Source organism: Cavia porcellus, unplaced genomic scaffold (genome assembly GCF_034190915.1).
Source record: "Cavia porcellus strain 051 isolate PalLab524CR breed Dunkin Hartley unplaced genomic scaffold, mCavPor4.1 scaffold_13, whole genome shotgun sequence".
NCBI classification, from domain to species: domain Eukaryota; kingdom Metazoa; phylum Chordata; class Mammalia; order Rodentia; family Caviidae; genus Cavia; species Cavia porcellus.
Genome location: NW_026947496.1, coordinates 38,949,338 through 38,973,605, shown reverse-complemented (window position 1 = coordinate 38,973,605; position 24,268 = coordinate 38,949,338). Strand labels below are relative to the sequence as shown.

General features: G+C 37.8%; 1 protein-coding gene across 4 annotated transcripts in view; it reads left to right on the top strand.

The window, feature by feature from the left end:
* Nucleotides 1-24,268, top strand: part of Dip2c (disco interacting protein 2 homolog C) — a 419,016-nt gene that overhangs the window by 263,947 nt on the left and 130,801 nt on the right. For all 4 annotated transcript variants that reach the window (XM_063260126.1, XM_063260125.1, XM_063260124.1 and 1 more), the window contains 4 exons: nt 6,747-6,956; nt 17,024-17,158; nt 18,965-19,084; nt 20,376-20,573. In XM_063260126.1, the coding sequence (XP_063116196.1) occupies nt 6,747-6,956; nt 17,024-17,158; nt 18,965-19,084; nt 20,376-20,573 (663 nt within the window). The remainder of the gene's footprint in view (nt 1-6,746; nt 6,957-17,023; nt 17,159-18,964; nt 19,085-20,375; nt 20,574-24,268) is intronic.

Below are 24,268 nucleotides of genomic sequence, written 5' to 3'. Positions count from 1 at the left end.
CTGGTCTAAGTGTTTGATATAATGCAAAACAAGAACTTTTAAGTATACAATTATAAATATTCAGAAAATTGACAATATGAAAAAAGAACTAGATGAAAATGTGGTTTTAATGTTTAGCTGAGCAGAGAGAGGGACATTTGTTTTTTAAATAACAGAGATAAGGGTATTACATATTCAAGAAGCTTGGAAGTCACGGCTTCATCCAAACAATAGTGAAAAGGTAAAACAAGTAAAAATTGCTGACTCTTAGATCTAAGAATTAGATCTTAGATTTAGGAGAATTGAGGTTACGGGCAAACTGCAGCCCCTGAATTGGAAAGCCAAATGTGGATCAGGGAATCACCACACATGGGAGCAGAAACTCTGGCAGTAAGCAGTGGTGGGGCAGAAACTGATGGCATTGACTTACTGCCATCAGGTGAGGACAGGTCTGAGCTAAATTTCAGGGGAGACCTGTTCATACTATACCCCATCCTCAGTTGTGAGCTTACCTGCAGGAGATTAACCAGGTTTTCAAAATAAATATCAGAAAAGTCCTCAGATATTTCCTGTAGGGAAAAGGTATATGTCCTGATATTCTTATTTATTGGTGATATGGGAGATCAAACTCATGATCTTGCACCTGCCAGGAAGGTGCTTATGCCACTGAGCTAAGTTCCCAGCTCCTTATCCTGATGTTTTCAACAAGGGTGGCCTTCAGGAGAAACTAGCTCACTAGACTGACCCTGCTGGGTTTTTGACTCTTGAGGCTAACCTGGGGAAGGAAGATCCCCAACTTCAGCCTCTTCTGGCCTTCCTGTCTCACCTGTACAGATGAAAAAACCTGAGAAATACTGGGATGTTCACCTTCCAAAGGAATAGGATCACGGGAGGCTGAGACCTAATAATGAAGTGCATGCATTTGGGTAAATGCCTTGTCGTCATGCTGTTCTCTTAATTTTCTTGCAAATATGAAATTACTCTAAAAAACAGTTTAGTGGAGACTGGAACTGAAGGATACAATACTGCAGGGAAACATCAGTGCCTGATGTTAATGTCAGGATGAAGAAGACGGGCTACATGAACCTGAGGAGATGCCAAAAGAATTAACCAAACTGAAGAACAGAGAAACAAGTTAATTAAAAACTGACATGAGAATCTCAAGCCATATGAGAAGAAAATACCAATGAGAGAAGCACCAAAAACACTGTTTTAAGAAATGAGTCAGATTTCTCACGTTGATATACAATCCCTGCCTTCAGATCCTAGAGATCAGTGAGTCCCAAGGAGAACATGCATAGAAAGAATTGTGCCTTTATCCATAGTAATTGCAATGTTGAAATCCAAATATAAAGAGGAAATTGTAAAAGTAATCAGTAGAAAAACACTTTACATATTGGAGAACAGTCGTGGCAGTAAATAATGACTTATTTGAAGGTAAAATATGGGTTGCAGGCAATGGAATCTGGCATCTTTGTTGTTGTTAAGTTTGAGCCAGAGTCTCACTACGTTGCCAATGCTGGACTTGAACTTGATGGTCCTCCTGCCTCAGCCTCCCATAGTACTGGTATTATAGACATGTCTGAGCACCAAGGCTCAGACATCTTTAAAGTCCTGCAAGGGTATAAAAATGTCAATTTATTTACAGTAAAAATACTCTTTACAAACAAGGGTGAATTAACATTGAGAAACATGAAAACCTAGAAACTGTTACTAGCAGAACTAAACTGTGAACATTCTATGGAAAACTTCAATTTTTTGTGGTCCACTTATGGCATCATAGGAACAAATGATTATTTTCATTGAACTGTATTCTGTGAAATGGATATACCACATTTTGCTTTCCCACTGACCAGTGGCTGTTTGTTCACATTTTTTCCATGTTTTGGACTGCTACAAATAATGTTTATATCAACATTTCTGTGTAGTTCTTTGTGTATACATCTAATTTCACTTATCTTGGGTAGATTTCTAGGAGTGGAAATTAGAGTCTCACTGAAAGTCTTTATTTGCCTTTTGTGTACTTTTATGGTTTATGTCTAGATGTCCTCCCAAAGCTTCATGCCCTCATAGGTGGGGATTTTGAAAGCTAATTGTGTCATGGGGCACATAGTTGAGTGTGATGAGGAGGTGAGGCCTGGTCCCAAGAGGCAGGTCATTGGGTCTGTGACCTGGTAGGGTGTAACTCCTTCCCAGATTCCTCCCTCCACTTTCTGCTTGCTGCCTACCTAAGGTGTGAGCAGCTTACTTCAGCTCAGGCCTTTGTACCATGCCACTGACCATGCAAAGTCTGAAACTTCTAAAATGTGAGCCAAAATGAACCTGTCTTCTTTAAATTGTTGGTGTTGGATATTCTGTATCTCAGTGACAAGAAAGTGACTTAACAGTAATAGCTATATTTTGCCAAAGTATAATATTGTGCAGAGTGGCTGGACAATTTTACACTCTCATCAGCCATGTGTAAGCATTCCAGTTTCTCCACATCATCACCAGCTGCTGTTTTGTCTGTGTTTTCCTGATAGTCATTCTAGTGAATAAAAAATAGTATGCATTTTGGTCACTTTCTCATCACTGGAACAAAATATCCAACTCCACAATTTAAAGGAAGAGAGATTTATTTTGGTTCAAGTTTTGTAAGTTTCAGCCCATATTTGGCATCTCTAGTGCCGAAAGCTCATAGTAGAAGGGTCTGGTAGAGGATGCTGCTCACCCACAAGCAGACAGGAAGCAGAGAGTGAAGGGAAGAGCAAGGAGGGAGCTATGCCTTCTGGGGCAAACCCCAGGGATTTGCCTCTGTGGCCAGATTCTGCCTCCTGACAGCACACTCAGCTCTCAATTCTTCAGCGGATGAATCCACTTCGGAGGGTACCCCACCACCACCATGATCCAGTCACTCTGAAAGCTCTGCCTCTGAGTGCATGAGTTTTTGGGGGACATTGTAAATCTGAACCATAACAGTTGCCATTAGATTTTTATTTTTATTTCCTTGACAAATAATGATGCTAAATCTCTTTTAATGTGCTTAGCAGTCATTTGTAAAAAAATTTCCTAGTGTTTATTCAGATATTTTGACTATTTAGTATACTTAGTTCTTTTTCATCTTACTGGGTTTTAAATTCTATTTTTATATACTGTTTGCAAACTCTAGCTTATCTTTTCATTTCTCAATGGGGTGTGGGGGTCAGAAGAATAACATACCTCCTTGCTCCCCCCAAAAGGTATCCTTGCTCTGATCCTTCATAACTTGTAAAAACGTTATGTTACTTTATAAAAGGGACTCTGCAGGTATGACTGTAAAAGATCTTGAGATGGAACAGTTATCCTGCATCAAAGAGGTAGACCTGGATTTTTCTTTTTCTTTCTTTCTTTTTTTTTTTTGGTACTGGGGATTGAACTCAGGGCCTTGCATAGGCAAGCACTGTACCACTGAACTACACCTCCAGCCCAAGGTAGACCTGGATTAACCAAATATGCTGTAATAAAGAAAGATTTTGATAAGAGAAAGGGGACAGCTTTCAAAAGCAAAGAAAGGAAGAACCAGAGGTTGGAATAATGTACTTTGAAGATGAAGGGACTGTGTGGGCCAAGGATGCAGGTAGGCAAGGGATTTGTCCTTGAAGTGTTTGGGAGTTTGGCCCTATCAGAACCTGGAGTTTGAGCTTAGACTCTAGAACTGTAAAATAATAAGCATGTGTGTGATTATAAGCCACTGTGTTGTAATACTACTTGAAGGAAAAAGCTAGATTTAAATTTGAGAGATTTATTTTTGTGAAATCTAATTCATCAGTTTATTTATTTTTTATTTTATGTATTGTGCTTCTGGAAGTTTTAGAAGCTTCATTATCTTAGTTGTCTTATTTGTCACTGTGATCCATTTTGAGTTGTGTACAGCAAGACATAGAGTCTAAGTGATATTTGGGTTTTCTTTTTGTTTTTGATTTTTGTATGTGGATACCTCGTTTCCATAGAACCTTTGAAAAGACCGTCTCTTTCTAACTGAATTGTCTCTGGACCTTTATCAGACAAAAACGGGTTATAGATAATAAGACCTTATTTCTGGATTCAGTTGTTTGCTTTGATATATATGCTGTTCTTGTGCCTTTATTACCACAATCTTTACTAGAACTATTAAGAATTTTAAAAATCAATTAGTAAAGTCCTCTACTTTGTTCTCAAGTTTTTCCAAATTGTTTTGTCTATTCTTGGGCTTTGGCCATTGAAAATAAATTTTAGAATTTGCTTTTAATCTCTACAGATACAAAACAGTCTTCTAGAATTTTACTTAAAGTTTGCCTTGGATTTATGAGTCAATTTGAGTATAGTTGCCACCTTGACAATACTGAGATGTCTAGTCTATGAACATGATTATCTCTTTATTAAAATTCTCTTTACTTGGATCTTTAGTTTCTGTTAATGGTGTTTATGGTTTTCACTATGTACATCTTGCATCTTTTGTTAGATGTGATATTTTCTGATTTTTAGTATTCTGATTTTTGGTGCTATTATGAGGAAAATTTTCATAATGTTAAGATTATTCACTGCTAGTATTTATCATTTTAGCTGTAATCTTGATGATTTTTTTTTAATTCTTAAAAATTTTGGCTGGGGGTTTAGCTCAGTGGCATAAGCACCTGCTTAGTAAGCATGAGGTCGTGAGTTCGATCCCTGGTACCAAAAAAAAAAAAAAGAAAAAGAAAAAGAATATTTTTGTGGATTCCTTGTATTTTTCTACATATGGGATACAGATCATTTGTGAACAATCTGGACTTCTAATCTGGACTTCTTACTAATTATTTTACAAGTAGAAATAAGCCTGCATTATATTGAATATAAGTGGTAAGAGGAAACATCTATGCCTTGTCCTCAATCTTGTTTAATGTTTTACTATTAAATATCTTATTAGCTGTGGGTTTTTCTTGAATGCTGTTTAACAAGTTGAGGAAATTTCCTTCAATTCCAGGTTTTTTTTATAATTTCAATATTGAACTTTTCTTAAATTTTATCACTTTTTCTGTGTATTTTTAAATGAGATTTTAGTCCTTTGATTCTATCAAAATGCTGTGTTAACATTAATTTACTTTTTAATAAGTTAACTATAATTCCTCTTCACAGTATAAGTCACCACTTGTTCATGGTGTGTGATCCATTTTATATGATGCTTTTTTAGCATCATATAAATGATCCATTTTTATATGATGCTTTTGCTACAGTCTTATGACAAATTTTTGTATGTATCTGATGAAGGTTATTCTGACATTTTCTTGTGAAAAGAAATGAAAGATTGTTTGGAAAAGGCTGTGAGGAGACTTTCTTGGAACATGATTGTTAGGAATGAACATGTGAATGCATGCATTCTCAGAAGTCTTAAGTCTGGATATACAAAATGTATAAATTAAATTTCATGTACATTGCATTTTCATAGCAATTGTTACATCAAAAGGCAGACTGGTGGGCCTGGAATTTAACGCAGTAGCCTAGTGCCTGCTTGGCAAGCATGAGGTCCTGGGTTTGATTCCTGCTACTCCCTAAATAAATAAATATATTAAATAAAAGGCACACTGGAAGAACTTTCCTAATATTATTTAACTTTTCTAACTTTTGACAAGTAAATTTCCAAAAATTTCTACACAGGATGAGTTTGTGTGACATGACAAATAATAGTATAGATATTCTCTATAATTACTGTTGTACTTTTACAAATCCTCTTTCTCAATCTCAGCCATCATTCCTCTTACTCCTGTTAATTGCTCTATAGCAGCTCGCTTGCCTTCTTGCTCCCTCGTATGTCTCTTAACACACCTGTGGGGCAGATCCTAAGGTGTTTAACTAGCAGATGTTTAAATAACTCATTCTTAAAACCCTTGTGGCCAACTGAAGTTATTTAGTGTAACATATTTACATTAATGTCAGTAGAAAAATTAATGTTTTATCTCACCCTATGTTATCTAATTTGCAAGAGAAATAAGTCAGCTAAATAATGAGAAAAATGCATAAGAAGTGAGTATTGTAAAACTAAACACACAGTACAATGTAATGTGATTACATTGGTATGCACCAAAAGCAGAGGTGTAGACGCCAACAGGATGCAGGTAGGTGGAGAAGTGAAAACCAGTGCTTGTAGGATGCATGCTTCTTTCCATACTGTTTTATCAATAGCTCAGTCTTTAGATACATGGTATACTGTATTCACCAGGAGCCTAAAAATAAATTATAGCTCAGGAAAACATTTCAGGACTACTGAGAGCTAAAAAAAAAAATCACATTATGAGACACATGAAAGTAGCAAACACATCACATGCATTAAAGTACTGTCTAGTCTGCTCACTTGATGGATGCATGTGCAAAAGAAAGGTTTCTTTATCTGAGTGTGCTGGGAGGCTGAGGCAGGGGGATCACAGGTTCAAGCCTGATCTGATTAACTTAAATAAAAATAAAAGGGGCTGGCTGAGGCTCTAGCTCCTGTAGAGGCAGTGTAGTATTACACACATACACTGGAAAACATAGGCCAGTTTCTTCCTAAACTGTTGTATGAAAGAAATTGTTGTATCTCAGTCCAGTGTTACAATGTCAAAATAAATGTTTTATAACATGTACAAGATATTTTGGCTATTAAGCTCAGCAGACAAAAAAAATGTATTACTCAAAAGGTGATTAAAACTTTTCATGAATGTTTAAAATGTTGTTGAAGAGTTAGTTGTGTATGGATAGGAGTGACTTGGTGTTTCATCACTGTAGTATCAGCAGATCTCATCTCTTTTTCTGTGTAGATACCTCTTCTGGCTCAGAAGATGAAGGCTCAGTGCAGGGCGATTCACAGGGAACCCCCACCTCCAGCCAAGGCAGCATCAACATGGAGCACTGGATCAGCCAGGCCATTCATGGCTCCACCACATCCACCACCTCCTCCTCGTCTACACAGAGTGGAGGCAGTGGGGCCGCCCACAGGCTGGCTGACGTCATGGCCCAGACACACATAGGTGAGTGTCCCTGGCTGGCTGGGGTCAGCACCTTTCCCCCTCTCTATTCTTGCTGTTAGGAACCAGCCATTGAATGCATATTTGTTTGTTTTGTTTGTATCCTGGCCCTGGACCTACCTGCTGCACACAGGCCACAGGTCCTCTGATTCCTGGGCTGATTTACCTTTACTATTTTCTGGAGCTCTTGCTTTATTGCCTTTTACTCTTACAGCCTCTTCCTCAACTGGAATTTCACATGCTGTTTTTTCACAAAGGTTTACACTCTTGTTCCTGACGGAAGCATGCAAACCCATCTACTTCTATGTTTCTGTCTCACTCATGCAAAACTGCGCTTCTAAATAACATTTTAATGGGGCTAACATACAAAATAGGAAATTTTAAAGTAGAGTTGCATTACTTTTGGACTTATTTAAGGAAGCTAAGATCCTTATTACCGTTTTCAGTTATATTTATTTAGATATCTTACATGCTTCATACTTCTTGGTTATAGTTTTTATAATAAAGCAGAGCTTCGGGATTAGAAAAAGCACAAAATTAGGAAGTGTTGGCTTGAGATGTTTGCTAACAGCACAGAAAGGGAGATGACAAAGAGTCTTGAGATGGAAAAGTCAGTCTGTTGGATTCTGACTGTAGGAAATGTGGGTCCCGTTACGCATCATTCACCTTCACTTGGACTTTCACTTACAATGCCTGAGTGAGACCTTACATGCAGAGAGAAGTTAGAAAACTTGTCTGCTCTTATCCATTTTCCACTGTGGATTAAGATGTTTAAACATTTCAGTAATAAAAGTTTTTGATAAGATAAATTAACCTGCACAGATGATGGTTCAGTATATTCTTATTAAAATAGCAGTGTGGAAGAACGATCAGGCTCAGGGAGGCTGCTACACACTGTGTTGTCATTGTGAAGGGAAGATGAGACACAGACAGAGATGTTCCAGGTGTATCTGCACCACTGTAGGAAAACCTCATGTGTGCAGTGCTGCATGTTAGCAAATAGTAAATGCAGTTAATGAGTTAGTATTCCAAAGTCATCTCAGATGGCCAGTGCTTATTTTTAGAGCCTTAACTACTTGATGGGCAGACAAAATAGTTTCAAACTGACATTTGAAATCTTAGCCTCTTTCACACTCACTGATTGAAGCTAAAAAAGCATCAGCCTTTCGTGTATCCAAAATGAGACAGTTAGTATGCTGCCAGCGAAGCAGGAGCAGCGCTCAGTCCCTCCTCCATTAATAAGTACTGAGATCTCAAAAGTCACTGCTGTTTTTGTTTTGTAGTGAGAAATAGCAGGAAAAATAATTTCTTGTCTTTGTACCTCTCAAAACAGTTGTGAGGAATATTCATCATAAGTTTTAAAGTAATAGTCAAATGCAAAGTGGTATCGTTTCAGGTGAACATATTTTCAGGGCTATCTGTGCTGGTTTCTGTGAGCTAATAACCTGTATTTGAAACCATAGTAAGTTAAACACTGAACAGAAATGTGTCACCATTATGTATTTTTAGATGATAAAATTTCTCGTATGTTGAAACTGGGGATGATGGCTGAGGCTGTGGGAGCTCTACCTGGAATGAGAGGAGGGATGTCAGACACCTCTGCTCTTTGTGAGTGTTCATAGTGTCTGATTTTGTTCACTTTTAAGGAAGTTCTCAGAAGCGTACCAAGAGGAACACATGGTTTGGAACGCATTAATTGCTGCATTTGGCTTTCCCTTTGTGAATTTACACTTGGAATCCTGGAGGAAATTACAGCCTGGAGAATTAAATTTATCCCAACTATAAAAGGTTGCATTACTCATGTACATCAAGGCTCAGTGCAACCTAAATATAATCCCTCAGTGTGTGACATTTCAGTAATTTCTCATTTGGCACAAAGATAAGTTCCTAGAATATCTGGGTTTTTCTATAACCATGACTTTTTTTTTTAAATAAAGTAGTGGCAAAATAATGAAACATTATGAGAAGAGGAGAATTAGAATATTTTATTCCTGTAGCAAAATAAGACAAGTTAAAATACCAGAATTGGCAGCATTTGAGCTTTCTTTGAGATTATCAAAAGCCTAGGAACAAGATAATAGCATAGGTGTGCAAGTGCCTGGGTGTTTGAAAGAGCTCAGGGTAAGATAAACATCTCAGCGCCATTTGTTGGTCCCTTATCTGGAGACTGTAGAGACTTTGACTCCCAGGGGAGAAAAGCTAAGGAGTTCAATACAGCATCTCTTCCCTGGCACTATTGTTCTCAAGTCTTTTGTAGATTCTTCCGTAGATTTTGTAGATTTCATTATGCCAACAGTTAAGTAGGGATGTCTCCTATGTATCTCAGTAGACAAGTTGGTTTAGCCAAGGATGTAAAACCCTATTCTGGATTATTCCGTTTCTTTTTCTCTGTCTTGCTTGCTGTGCCTCTGGCAAGGTCTGCACGTGACTGCCATACTCAAGAGCACTGACAGGGGAAGACTTCATCCCAGGATGCTGAGGTCTGAGAAGATGTAACTGCTAACTCCAGAAAGTCAGCCCTGCTGATCCACTGTGTCACAGTGCTACAAGGCGGCAGTGCAGACCTGCTTGCCCTCTGTGAGAGCAGTATTCCTGGTCACTATTAAAATAAACTTATGAAGAACCTTAAGCCAACTAGAAATATAGGGCTTTATATCCCAGAGTGTTTAATCAGTATTAAATGTTGAGCAGCCTAAAGGAGTGCTGTTAAACTTCAGGAGGTATTTGCATAAAAAAGTATTCCAAGTAAAATATTACAGAATTATTTAGCAAAAAGGAATGAGGAACTGAGACAGTATTTATTAATACTTTTCTAAATTAAGAAATAAGAGTAGCCCAGGCATGGTGATGTGCATACATGTAATCCGAGCACTCAGGAGGCTGAGGTAGGAGGATTACAGTGAGTTCAAGGCCAGCCTAGGTTATAAAGTAAGTTTAAGGCTATGCAGAACTGCATAATGAAACCTTGTCTCAAGAAACACCAAAAATAAAATAAAATAAAAATTAAAATTAAAGCAACCAAAGCAGAATAGGTACCATTCTTGTTATTGTTCAGAATCAATGTTTGTATCTGTAGGAAGTTAGACTTTTATATAACATAAACTTGCCTTTTTTATCAGCTCTAAATACACCATATCTTTTGTTCATGTACTCACCTGGTGACATTGTCACAGAATGTATTAGGGGACGTATTTGCACTAGCTAAATAGGCATAGCAATAATTACCATTTCTAGAGTTTTAGAATGTGGTTGACATTAGTGTTTTCAGTGTTTGCTATTGATATTAGTTGCTGAATCCTCATTAGATTTCTTACAGATATGCCTGCTGTACACTTGTTACATTCTTAGACGAGTGTGGCAGTTGCACAATTTGATTCTAGATTCTACTTTGCTAGTGCATTTATGCAGAGAGTTTGAATGGCTACCATTGTGATACATTATCCTCATTTATGTATATGTAATTTCCAAAAGTATTATCAACATTTGGAAACATTTACCATCTTAAAATATCCCCTACAGATCGAAGTTGGTGATGTTGGCAAAACCTGGCTACTTAGGGCTGGGATCTCCTGCTAAGACCTGCGTCTCACAGCTGAGGCATTCTTGCATCTAGAGGCTTATAATTTTAGAGCAGCTCAGCAAGCTCTTCTTATAAAGGCCTGGAGAGAAGATATTTCAGACCTCATGTGGTCCATATGGACTCTGTTGGAGCGCTTCAGCTCTGCTGTCATCTCACAAAAGCAGTCCGTAGAGAATAGGAAAACAGTAGGAATAAATAAAACTTTATTTATAAAAATAGATGGCAGACAAGGCACTATCTATAGTTAGCCAACAAGTTTGAGTTTTAAACCACTCTACTGAAAAGATTGGCAGAAAGTCAGTAGATCTTGCGTGAGATAACACCAGGCAGGATGGAGTCTCCTAGCAGTGACATATGTGATGTGGCTGTGAAGCTTCTGCCCTATTTTTCTGTGCTTCCTAATCTATGACTATACACCTACACACACCAGTTTAGAAGGCAACTTCTGTCGCCACACATTTCCATATCATCCCATGAAATCTGTCATGGTGCCTCATGTTTCATAGTATCTGCTGAGGTGGAGTCCATTTCAGGGGAAACAAAAAGCAGGAGTACCCCTGTAGTACTGTTTGGTGAGATAATGCTCCTTGAGCACTTGCACATCAGCCCAAGCCTGTGCCCTGAGATCAGTTTGTCTACCAAGGCCTCTGTAGGTGTTACATCAGACCTGTCTTCCGGAATTGAGGCTCCATGTTCCCTGGTTAAGTTCCTTGTTCCCTCAGCCTCAAGTCTTGGCAGCTCACATGAGTCTAGCAGTTTTCCTCCTGCGCCTCACTCCATGCTCCCCGGCCAGTGCCAGGACTTTTTGCCTGTCACCAGGACTTCCATGGGCACTCTGACCCCACATTTCCTTTCCTTTCAAGCTGTTCTGTACTTAGGTTCCCCATCAGTATTGTAAAAATGCAATTCTGGTTGTGATTCCACCCTTTAAAACTGATTCTGTTGACTTTAACTTCAAAAAAATCCAAATAATTTTTGTTTGATTCAAAAGTCTATTAACCCTTTACCTACTCCATGCCCCTCTAAGGGAGATTATTGCTCTCTTTTGTAACCATCCCTCATAGATCTGCTTAGTTACACCTTAATGTAACAGTACAATCACATCTATTCATTTACCTCTTTTTCCCCCAGTGTCTCAGAAAGTAGTAATGCAGTCATTTGCACCTTCATGCTCGAGTTTCACAGAAAGGCAGAGGGAAGCCCTCCGCCAGGCCTTCTCCCAAAACAGTCTTAGCGTTAATTGCCTGGTGGTTGTAGGATGTCAGGAGCCTGTGTCATTTAATTTCCCAAGCCACAGTGAGGAATAAATGGTATTCTTGGTTTGTAGCTGAGCAAACTGAGACTCAGAAAGTTAAGAATATCACCAAAGGGCAAGCTAATGAGCAAGAGGATCAAAGAGCCCCCACCCCTTTTATTTAGTACTTACCTGCTTGGCTCAGCCTATTACAAAACAGAGAAAGTTGGTGTTTTTTTTTTTTTTTTCAGGCAAAAGTAAAAATCAAATTTTGCATAAAAATTAAGATCTCAACATGTCTGGTCTCAATCTCCAAAGGCCTTTGGGCTGCATATGCTTCATGGGAACCTTTCATTATGAACTTAAATTTGTAGATATAAATATTAAGAGCTATTGTTAAAAGCTGAAGGGTTTGGTTCTCGTATTAGAATACACTTCTTTAGATTTGTCACATCTTTATGGGTTTTTCATGGAGTAAAATGTAAGGGAAAGAACAGTTCAAAGTCTGAAAAATTGAGATGGTGTGTGAACCAACTCTGGCTCTCTCAGAAGTCTTTAAGAAGTATGTTGGGGTATATAACCATGACAGTCTTTTCTAGCCATTTCTTGGTTTTAGTGCAGAGGCAATTTGTCTGCAAGTTTGAAAAGCTACTATGAATCACTGTTAGTGTGAGACAATCACACACACACAGTGGAGGGTGGGAGGAGATGAATCTATAATAGAAGACAAAGTTAAACTTAAAGAGTATTTATGTCCCCTGATGATTAGTGAAAAAGTAACACATTCACTTAGGTGTAACATATATCATTGTTTTGAATTGGTTTCTATACCAATTAGATCATTTCCATTAGAGCCAGCTGAAGGAGACTCTGCTGTGGTGAGACTAAAGAGAGAAGAAACTTTTGTCTTCTATAAATTGTAAATGAAGCAGCAGAAGGAAACTTGACAGGGTTGGATGCTCTGACATCACAAGTAATGGCCCCTTCCTTTCTGTCCCATTCTGGACCTCTTCAACCATGTATCTTTTGTGTAGATCCATCTGATGCAGATGCGTGTATAGAGGGGAGGATTTACGCTTAATAGAAAGGAGGTTTGCCCAGCTTATGCTGATGTCCTCTGCTGAATGGCTTGGATCTGAGTCTCTAGGCAGCTTTGTAGTCTCCTGCATTCCAAGAGGTGAACAAGTGGGGTGGCACAGTCAGGACACCCAGGCAATCTGAACTGAGAAGTAGGCAAACTCTGCCTTGTTGTTCTGCTTAGCTCTACATCTCACCAAAGTACCTTGTTTAACGTCACTGTGTGGAGGTATGGTCTTTAACCTGCCAGGAATCTGAAATACGTGGCAGGCGCAGAGGTCTCATGGGACTACCTCACTGGCACCTCCTTTAAAGGTATGCACATATTTCTTCTTCACTTTCTGTTAATGGTGGTGATTGAGTTAAACTAGGAAACCAGGGATTGGATGTTCTTAATATACAAAGTAAGTTTCTTTGAGAGCATTATTCATTATCTGTTGTCAATTAGCAGACTGCAAGCACATTGTTTTTTTACAAATTAAAGCCAGATTTTGTACTGTCTTTCTCTTCCTTTAGCATTTATTTAGGGATTGAAAAATAATTAATATGACTTATAATAGAGGTCTGTCACCATTGACCATTTGAGAATTCCAGTTAGAATTAAACAATGCTGCTATTTAGCTGGTGTTAGAACCATAGCATTTTCTCTCTTCTCTAGTGTGCATTAACTTACTTATGTGGTCACATTTTCAAGTATTCTTCTGATATTTATGAGGTACAGAGGATATATGCTGGCTGGGTTGTAGCTTCAGCATCTCAGGAGGGCATGCTGTCACTCTACCCAGCTGAAAGCTGGAGTAAGCAGAGACCTTCAGGTGAAGGTAATGAGGAGAGATCAAGTCATGGCAATAGAGGATTAGCAGGGTCTTTTACAGGGAAGACCGGCCAGTGCCTGGCAGCTGGTCATGGCAGGGAAGAAGCAGCTGAGAAGGGGCAGATGATGTTGGCCTGAGCTATAGACTGAAATCCTCTAAGTGATAAGCGTGTCAGGATAAGGTGAGATTCCCTGGTAGGATGAGTTGGAATAACTTGTAGATACTGTCATAAAAATAGTGACATTGCCAACAAACCTTCTGTCATGCTCTTCCTTATTCTGAAGGTGTCCATGTCAGCTGCTGAGGGTTGTGGTAGTGCTAGGGTAGCTGAGACAGAGCCTTCCTGTAGAGAAGCTCTCAGACTGTTGGGGGAAGCAGAGCTAAAGGTCTTACAGAAAACTAGAGGCCAGATTGACAGAGGAGGTAACCTCTGCTGAAGCCACCAGGATGGCCAACATTTTTCTGTTGCTTTTAAAAGCCCTGTAACATTGATCTGAAGAACACTGAGCAGTACTCAGATTTGTGATTTCTGCTGGAGTATGCATTATGTATCATCACTACAGTGGCAGAATTTCTCTGCCCTGCTAGCAGAAGCCAGCTGCTGGGTTTATCATCCTGCAGTGTTGGCATATGCAAGGAGTGTGAACAGGAGAGGGAAGCAAGGTGACATATAAATTAATTTGGAAAACACTTTGAAGCCATCCAGCTGCCACTGTTCCTACTTTTTTTTTTAAATCACCAGATGTATTGGAGTCATAGCTTTCCCAGCTTCAAGGTGGAAACGCTGCCCATTGCAAAACCCAACTGGACATCCCTAATGGAGAAATGTGTTTTAAATACAGCCTAGCTTGAATCGAGTCAAAATACAGGGAACTTAATGTTTTAAATAGCTAATTGCAAATTTTATGCCTTATACATTAGCATCTATTGTGTTTTCATTTGAAATGTGAGGTCTCAGAGTGTGTAATACTTGGCTGTGTAGAGGTGGCGTTCTAGTGAATTAATTCAGTTGGAAACATGAACTGAAGGCTGTTTGGCAAAAATACAGAGAGGGTGTGATAAGGAGAATAAATATAGAGTCTGAAATGTTAGAAGCAACTTTTGAATGACGCTCTTCCTTCCCTTTCCCTTTCGCCTCAGAGACCTGGTAGAGTTCCCTGCCCTGGACTCCTGAGTCTCTGATGGGCACCATCCACCTCCTTTCACAGGAACTGACACAGGCGCTTCTTCTCTGGCTGGATCTCAGAAGTTACCTTTAAGGCTGTACATTAGTCTGCTCAGGCTGTCATAACAATACTGCAGACTATGAGGCTTAAACAGCAGATAGCAGTGTTGTCACAGTTCTGGAAGCTGGAAGTCTGAAGCTAGGGGTTGGCAGGGTTGGTTGCTCTGAGAACTTTCTCCATGGGTTGGAGGCGGCTGTCTTCTTGGTGTCTTCACATGGCCTGTTCTTGTGTGACGGTGGCTTGATCCCTTCTGAGAAGGAAACAAGCTTCAATGGGTCATCATTCAGCCTAACAGCGTCTTTATTACCTTAGTTACTTTAAAAAGTCTCTGCCTCCAAATACACAGTCACATTCTGAAGTCCCAGGTTTTGGGATTTTACCCTCTGAATTTTAAGGAGTAAAATTCAGTCTATAACAGAGTGGAAGCACTTGAAAAAGAGATGTACTGAAGAGTGTAAACACTGTTCAGAAGCATTCCAGGACCCAGACCCATTGCGCTCTGACTTACAGTCTCTTCTTCTACAACACGTGTGTGGGTAACTGGTGATGGCAAAGTTTGACTGCTTTTGTGTCTCTTTATTTGCTCAACTGCTGCTGCGTAGGTGGGGCTAAAGTAGGTATTACCTTCACTTTCCAGAACGGGAACCAGAAGATGGGAATTTGATTAAGGAACTGGTCCCAGGTGACTGCTCCATGCCCTGTGCGTGCTCTTTCACACTTTCTAGATCCAAATATCTTGAACTATGTAATCCAGAAGAGCATTAGTAAGATTGGAATGAGTCACTCTGGGTTGCTACATCTGAAGGAATACTAGCTACCCCTTCCCATCTGTGAGTGCTTCTCATAAAGAATTGGATCATGTATGCAAGCTCATTTCCGTAGAGTGTTGATCTTCTTTCAAATATTCTGTATTTGTAAATTTGCCTACTTGATAGCATTTATCAGTAAGCCCCAGAACAGTGCTCAGATTTTGCAATCATTTACACATGAATAAAGCCCCAAAAAGTTTGGGGGCTCATGCACATATTGTCCATTGAGTTTGAAGGAGACAATCTTGACCTTTTTTCTTCAGTGCTGACTATAAACCAGTGTCCTTTCCATGGTCTGGTTTTTTCTTTTTCCTCTTAACACATTTCTCACTTTTTTGTTAGTTGGACTATGTAAAGTGACTGCTAAGTGTGGCACTGAAGTGGGCAGAGAAAATAAGGCTTTCAATAAGAATGCCATGTTAAACAGCACAGAATTATGTGCTTCTGACACACTGCATGATAGAAGGAGGTACTCCTGAATCAGAAGTTTCTTTTGAATAATCGATGAATCAAAATTAGTGACATACCCATTTTTGGGAGTCAAGATGTATGAAATGCATTAATAGTTTCTATTAGGCTTGCTTTCCTTAATATTTTACATACTAAATATAAGAAATATGCTTTTTGCCATTTAACCATTTAATAACTTAAATGGTTAATGGTTTGATACCAATAAATGCTATAAGAGAAAAACCACTGTACATTTCATTGGGCATAATACAGCACTAAAACACATTAGATTATAGATGTGTTGATTGATGGCTTCATATTATTCATGCTAACATAATAATTACTAGTTTTGATGTCTCATCCTTTATTGCAGAATATCTTAGGGTCTTTTCATGTGTCGACTCATTTAATACAGTGTTTAGTCCACTGATTTACCCTCAAGCATTGTAACTATCATTGTTCTCATTTGATGTGTAAATAAACTGAGGCATGCAGAGGTTAAGATATTTCTCAAGACCTCTAGAAATTTGCACAGCTGGCTTGTAAAGAATCTCAGGCTCACTGGTTTTTAAAGCTTGAACTCTTTATTGCTTCTGTTCTCACAGACAAAACTACCTTCTTCCATGAACAAACACATAGCTCTTTTTATTTTATCCATCAGCTGTTTCAGCACATTATTTTAGTTAAAATGTTACAAGTGATTAGCTGATGTAACTTACGCTGCAAAAGCGTATCTGAAGTTCTATTTGATTTTATTTCATTGAGGACAGAATGTTTGTCAGGTCTCTTCCTAGCCAGTGTCATTTTTGTGGCCCTAATTTAGCCTCCAGAATAATCATCAAAACCACCAGAAAACCTTCTCATGTGCTTTTTTTGCAGAAAACCATTCTGCACCTCCTGATGTAACCACATACACCTCAGAGCACTCAATACAAGTGGAAAGGCCACAGGGCTCGACGACGTCCCGGACAGCACCAAAGTATGGCAATGCAGAGCTCATGGAAACAGGGGATGGTATGTCTCTTGGCAGTTCTTGCTGCTGATGTGCCTTTCTTTGCTTGTGATTGGATGTGCTTTTTGTAGATTCATCACTAATTTACTGAACCTCATTTATCAGAATCTTTATGAATCTCCCATAGAACTTTCTTGATTAGCATGTAGGCACAAAAATTCAGGTTTTCTCTAGTTTGATCAAGAGTTACTTCTGATAGGAAAAATATGAATTTTGCAGAAATTCAGTCATGCAAAAAAAATTAAGATTTTCTGGTTTTGTTAATGAATAGCTAATGTCAGAATAATTAGAGTACAAGTGTTAAGTTGATTGGTTGCCTAGAAGAATGAAAAGGAGTTAAATGTAAAAACTATTAATGGGTATGAGTAGATGGTACTTTCAATTTATAGAAAGCTTCTCCTTTTTCCAATTTAGGCAAAAATCATCAATAATTTGAGTAAATACCCTGTGGAAATCTTCTCCTCTATTCTTCACATTTTAAACTTTGGGGTGTTGTGATTACAGTAGTTATTGCATTATCCAGTGCAAAGTAGCAAGATTGGACATGAACTTTCTTTTGTATTCTTCTTTGCTAAATCTCAGTCTTTCCCAGAATTGGAACAGAATTCAGCAATAAAATTAAATGTTTCTCTGTTTTTGAAAGGTGGATAAAATACTCTTGAGGTGCTCTACATCTCAATGAGTCCATGTTGTTGTGGTACCTGTGTGATTTGCAATTGAGTAGGAGACCTGGTCCCAGTCCCTCACAGAAAGCATGCCTTCTTTAACCCAAAGGCCCAAAGTCACTAGTTTGTGAGCTATTCAGTTAATGCATATGAAATCACTCCACTTACCAATATGATTGGTTTCCCTGAAATGTCTTTCAGTTTGCATTCTCTGAAAAACTCATTATTTACTAGATAGATCATTGTTGTTCGTCTCATCAATTTAATAACTTTTTCATCATTGAAATCCATCACTTTTGCCTTTGTTCCCCCAGGCAAATTCTCAATTATATATAGTTCACACAAAAAATATATATATATATACACACTTCAGGAAGAAAACTTTATAAATATTTTCATACTAAATTTATTGAGACATTATAAGATGTATACGTTGCCTTTGGCCTCTACTCTTACAAGTGGTGCTCAAAGTTGAGCCATGAGATTCCAGACATTTGCTAGTATGGCGAACTGCTGCTTGGTTCACCTTGGTCATTGAGTTTGCTGCACATAAATTTTAAATTTCTTCTCTAAGGGCTGGTAGTGTATGGTTTTTCTACAATATATGACATCTCCTCGAGGGTCCTCCATAGGAGGGTAACATCAACTGTTGAAAAGACATCATACTAATTTTTTTTTGCCTGAAGTGTGTATACATTAATTTGATGGGTGTATATATTGCATGGTTCAGTGTTTCTCAATATGAAAGGCCCCCACATCACAATCAGTGGAGTACTTGCTGATACAAGTTCTGCTTCACACCAAAACCTATTCAGTCAGAAGCTTTGGGGTGGCCTGAGAAAGATTTGTCTATCCTAAACTAAGCCTTCTTGTGAAATGATCTGTGATTCACCTGAACCAAATTGTTGGGATACTTAATGGGAAAATAGTATGTTTAGAAAGAATTCTGGATGATATATTTTTATGCAACTTGAAACTACAAAATATTTAGTATCTCATTTCTCTTAATACCAATATAATAGTTTTGAGACTGCCTGTTCAAATTATTTTGTCCTTAGAAAACTTTCCTTAAGTTCCGTCCTATTCTGAAATTTGCTTGTTTCAGCTGTGATAGTCATCTGCTCTGTGGTTTCTTTCTTTCAGGAGTACCAGTAAGTAGCCGGGTATCAGCAAAAATTCAGCAGCTTGTCAATACTCTCAAACGACCTAAACGACCTCCATTACGAGAATTCTTTGTTGATGACTTTGAAGAATTGCTAGAGGGTAAAAGAATGCTTTCTTACTGCTGTTTCTTTTAGTTCTCCCTCTGGTCTCATTAAACAAAAATAGGTTTTTTTTTCTTACAAGGCTATTTTGTTTATTTTTTATTTTATTTATATATTATTTATTTGTTTAATATTTTTGTGTGTAGTACTGGGAATCAAACTGACGACCTCTCACTTATCAGTTAGATGCTTGTGCCACTGGGCTATATCTGCATTCTGCTATTTTATTATTTTAAGAGCAATAACCTTGATCTTCATTGGTTGATAGAAATCTAGTCAGCAGACTATAGATTTTGTTCCAGAATGGGTACCTGGAAGGTTCACCAGCTCCATATAAATGGCTAGAGCTCCAGAACTGATTGTTTGCTTCAGAAGAATGTGAGTTTGTTCTTTGAGCCTGGCCTCCTTGTAAGGATGCTATAAGATTATAGAAATGCAAAATTAAATTATACAAAAGCTTAGCGCACAACACAGCTTTTTCTGAACAAGTTTGCAAAGAGGACCACAGAAAAAATATGGAAGGGACTCAATACCCCTCTGCCTGCTCCTCTGAGGCACAGGTGCTGGTCCCATGTCCTGGAATGCTTGTGAGCCTTGTAACACAGACATACTAAAGTGAAACAGAGTAGAAGACCTGCCCTTTTTTTTTTTTTTTTTTAACCCAGACTCAAAGTCCTTGTTTTCTTGTTTGTTAAATTGTAAGCAGTAACTGGTTTATCTAGCCAGCAGACAGAAATGTATCACGAGAGAAGCTTTTTCTAGAAATTAGAAAAATACTGTAATATTTTCTCATCTATTTAAACAAAAAGACACAGAAGATTATATTTCATTATGATGCATTTATTTTAGTTTTATTCTGGAAAAAGCTTGTTTCATGCTTTTGTTATTCAGTGTGGTTGTAGCAAATTTATATTAACATCTCAGTAATTAAGAACAAAGCGTAACTTAACAAGATTTGAGCTCTTTAAAATCCAAATTACTGTGTGTTGATTACTAAAAATTTAAACAGGTATTTAAATGCTATACTCCAGGCATACACTTTTGCCTCTTGCCAGTTTGCACATGTATTTATGTCCAGCTAAGCCGTTTATCCCATATTACATTGGAAATTTTAAGAATTATTTCTATTACATCCATGAGGCTAGTGTGTGACTATTTTAGAAAAGGATACGTTTTCTGTCAGTTAATAAATTTATTCCCCGAAGTATGAATCTTAGCTTCTTTATAAAAGTAATCATACTAATGTAGTTATATTTTTTGAAAAACTTTTTGTATTCAAATGTCTTTAGTTCAACAACCGGACCCAAACCAACCAAAGCCAGAAGGAGCCCAAATGCTGGCCATGCGTGGGGAGCAGCTAGGGGTGGTCACGAATTGGCCGCCCTCCTTAGAAGCTGCACTTCAGCGGTGGGGGACTATCTCCCCAAAGGCTCCCTGCCTGACCACCATGGATACAAATGGAAAACCCTTGTACATCCTTACCTACGGTAATTCTATAAGGTTTATACATCTCTCATTTGTTCTTGCACGTCACCTCTATTGAACATTCAGAAGGTAAATTTCTTTGGGGGTTGCTAATTTATATTTGTCTTGCTGTATATGTTTCTGGTACACAAATAGATGGCATCTAAAGAAATGTTTTAAGAAAATTATTTTGGCATCAGTACAAAAAATTAATTTTTAAAATGTAAAAGCAGAATGTGATGATTAAAGCAGTAATCATAATTCCAAGATGTTAAATTTTACCTCTTGAGTGTGTAGGTGATTTCATTGAACACTTTCAGCATGGGTTGGCAGAATATATATGGTCATAATTCTAAAAGACACAATCTTGAATGCTGTTATCCCAAATCCTGAAGTCAAAATTTTGAACAAAATCTATAGGGACTAAGACCTTAAAAGATCAAAATCCCAAAAAATGCAATTCTGGGAAAAGTTTATTGGGTTTGGGGATTTTTTTGTTTTGTTTTGTTTTTTTGTTTGTTTGTTTGTTTGTCTGTCTGTCTTATTTTTGGACAGGTCTTGCTATGGAGCTTAGGCTGACCTGGAACTCACTTCGGTCCGGTAGCACAGGTTGGCCTTCAACTTGCGGCAGTGCTCTGCTTCATCCTCTGAGTGCTGGGGTTACAGGCGTGCACCACCACACCTGGCTCAGGAGAAGTTTTTGAAATTCTTTAAAAGACACTTATTTATATTTTAAAAGGGAATTGAGGAACAAAAATGAAACATTTATAGTTCTTTTTCTGTATTTCATAGGCTATATTTCCCAATAGGTAGTAAATATTTTTCCAAGCGTAAACACTCGGGTGTACTCATGAGATTCACACCTGTTTAACAATTCCAATTACCGTATCTGAGCCATATTCATAAAGAAATAGATCAGAAAGTAGAATACATAAATGCACTCATTATGAATGGTAATTCTGTGCACTCAGCTTTATAAGTGGGATTATCTAAAATATGATGATGAACAGCTCCAGCCTTGTGACTAGATAAATAGAAAACTGTGATGTGTCATAACTGTTTGCCATCACTCAAATAACTGAGATCTTGTGAAATTTTATCTCTTACCAATACAGGTATACAAAAAGAACATCTCTTCATTTAAGGAAATTTCAACATTTTTACTTACTACAAAATCAGTATTGCAATAATATACTTTGATAGTCATATCTGGGAAAGAAGGGAAATTAATTAGAACTATCTCAAAATCTTTACACAGTTTATAATTGCATTATTGGAAATTTTCTCTCTCTCTGTCTCTTTCTCTACATACACATATACGTATACATATATAACAACACATATGTGTTGTAAAATATAATTCTGACAGTTTTAACTAGTAGGAAAACTATAAAAGCATGAAGATGGCAGAGGGTCACTGATACGTGTTCCAAAGACTGATGAGGTTGGAGTTTTCATGTCTAGGGTAGCAGAGGAAACTTCTGTCCCAGCTCTCATAGAAAATTGCCTTCTGGCTTTGTCCTCTCAGGTTCCCTGTTGAGTGGATGGTACCACCTAGCTTGAGAGCAATTGCTCTCACGTAGTCCACTTGCCCATTGATCTATAGAAACCGACACCCGCAAAATAATGCATGACACAGTTCTGGATATTCCTTGTGCCTGACACGATGTGACTGTTCTGTACATAATCAAAAACATACAGCTGTCTTCCCCAGGATTTGTATTTTTGTCCCTTTTGCATAGCTCCTTTTGTAAAAAAAAAAAAAAAAAAAAAAAAATTTCTCCAATAGCCATTGTAGTTTCAAGGATTTCAGTACTGAAATTTTTTTTTTAATTTAAAGAAAAAAGAAAAAACAAAAAGGTTACAAATAAAACATTTTCAAAAAAATTAAGAAATCACTGGTTGATAAATTACATACTATCCTCTTAGAAATAGTTGTTCAAGTTACAAAATCAAAGCATAAAAATGGGTAGACAACATTGACAGTGCAAACCATTCTGTTCAATGATCCAATGAAAACTTAGTAATATGTTCATTTATCTTACACACTTAATCATACATACAGTTATATCATTGAGAGCACTTCCCTTGCCTTTCACTTTTACAATATCTATTGTACATTTTGGATCTCATTACTCTTTCAGTCTTTTGTTTTGTTTTGTTTTGTTTTTTTGGTACTGGAGATCGAACTCACGACCTCAAGCTTGCCAGGCAGGCGCTTATGCCGCTGAGCTAAATCCCCAGCCCCCAGTTTTTATTATTTTTTACACTAGAGAGACAATGTGACATTTACAAATGGGAATCTTATTTATTTCACTTATGAGGATAGTCTCAAGTTGTCTCCATTTACCTCTAAAAGCCTCAAGATCATCCTTTTCACATTCCATTTTATAAAAATACCACATCTTTTTCATGTACTCTGCAGTTGATGGGCATGTTGATTGTTTCCAAGATTTAGCTTTCACAAATTGTGCTGCCATAAACATGGGTGCACATATATCACTGTGACATGATCTTTTCAATTTTTTCTGGGAAAATTCTCAGGAAGGGAATAGCTGGATTGAAAAGAACTTCTAATCCTACTTGGTTGAGAAATCTCCATACTGATTTCCATAGTGGCTGCATCAATCTACACTCCCACCAACTGTGGAGCAGTGTTCCTTTTCCCCACAGCCTCGCCAACATTTGTTATCAGTTGATTTCTTGATGGCAGCCAATTCTTTCTGGAGTGAGATGAAATCTCAATGCTGTTTTAGTTTGCATTTCTCAAATGACTAATGATGGTGAACATTTCTTCATGTATTTATTTGCCTTTTGTATATCTTTATCTGAGAAATGTGTGTTCATCTCAGATGCCCATTTTTGGAGAGGATCTTTGAATTTGGAAGGCTTGATGTTTTTCAATTCTTTATACATTCTGGATATAAGCCCTTTGTCTGAGGGATTGTCAGCTAAAATTCTTTCCCATTCTGTGGGTTTTCTTTTCACTTTGTTGATGATTTCTTTTGAAGTGCAAAAACTTTTTAATAAGAAGAGAACCCAGTTGTTGATTCTTTGAAGTATTTCCTGTGTGGTTTGCATTTTGTTCATGAATTCTCTGCCTACCCCTATGTCTCCAAGATTTCTACCTACTTGTCTTCCAGTAAATTTAGTGTTTGTTTTTATATTTAGATCTTTGATCCATTTAGATTTTCATTTAGTGCATGATGATAGACATGAGTCTAGTTTCAGCCTTTGGCATGTGGAAAGCCAATTTTTCCAACACCGTTTATTAAAAGAGTCTGTCCTTTTTCCAGTGAACATGTTTATCCCCTTTGTCAAATACCAGGTGGCTGAGTGTCTTTGTAGCTGTGTTTGATCTTCTAATCTGTTCCATTGATCCTCTGTTTCTATTTCTTTTGCCAGGTCTGTTTCTTTGCCAGTACCATGTTGATTTTTTCAATGTGGCTTTGTAGTATAGTTTCAAGTCAGGAATTGAGATGCCTCCTGCCTTGCCTTTACTGCCCAGAATTGCTTTTGTATTCTAGGTTTCTTTTGTTTCCAAATGAATTTTGGGAGTGTTTTCTCTAGACTGTGAGGTATGTTAATGGTATTTTTATTGGGATTGCATTAAATCTGTATAGCAGTTTTGGGAGTATGGCCATTTTTACAATGGTGGCTCTTCCTAACCAAGAGCAAGGAATATCCTTCATTTTCTAATATCCTATTCAATCTCCTT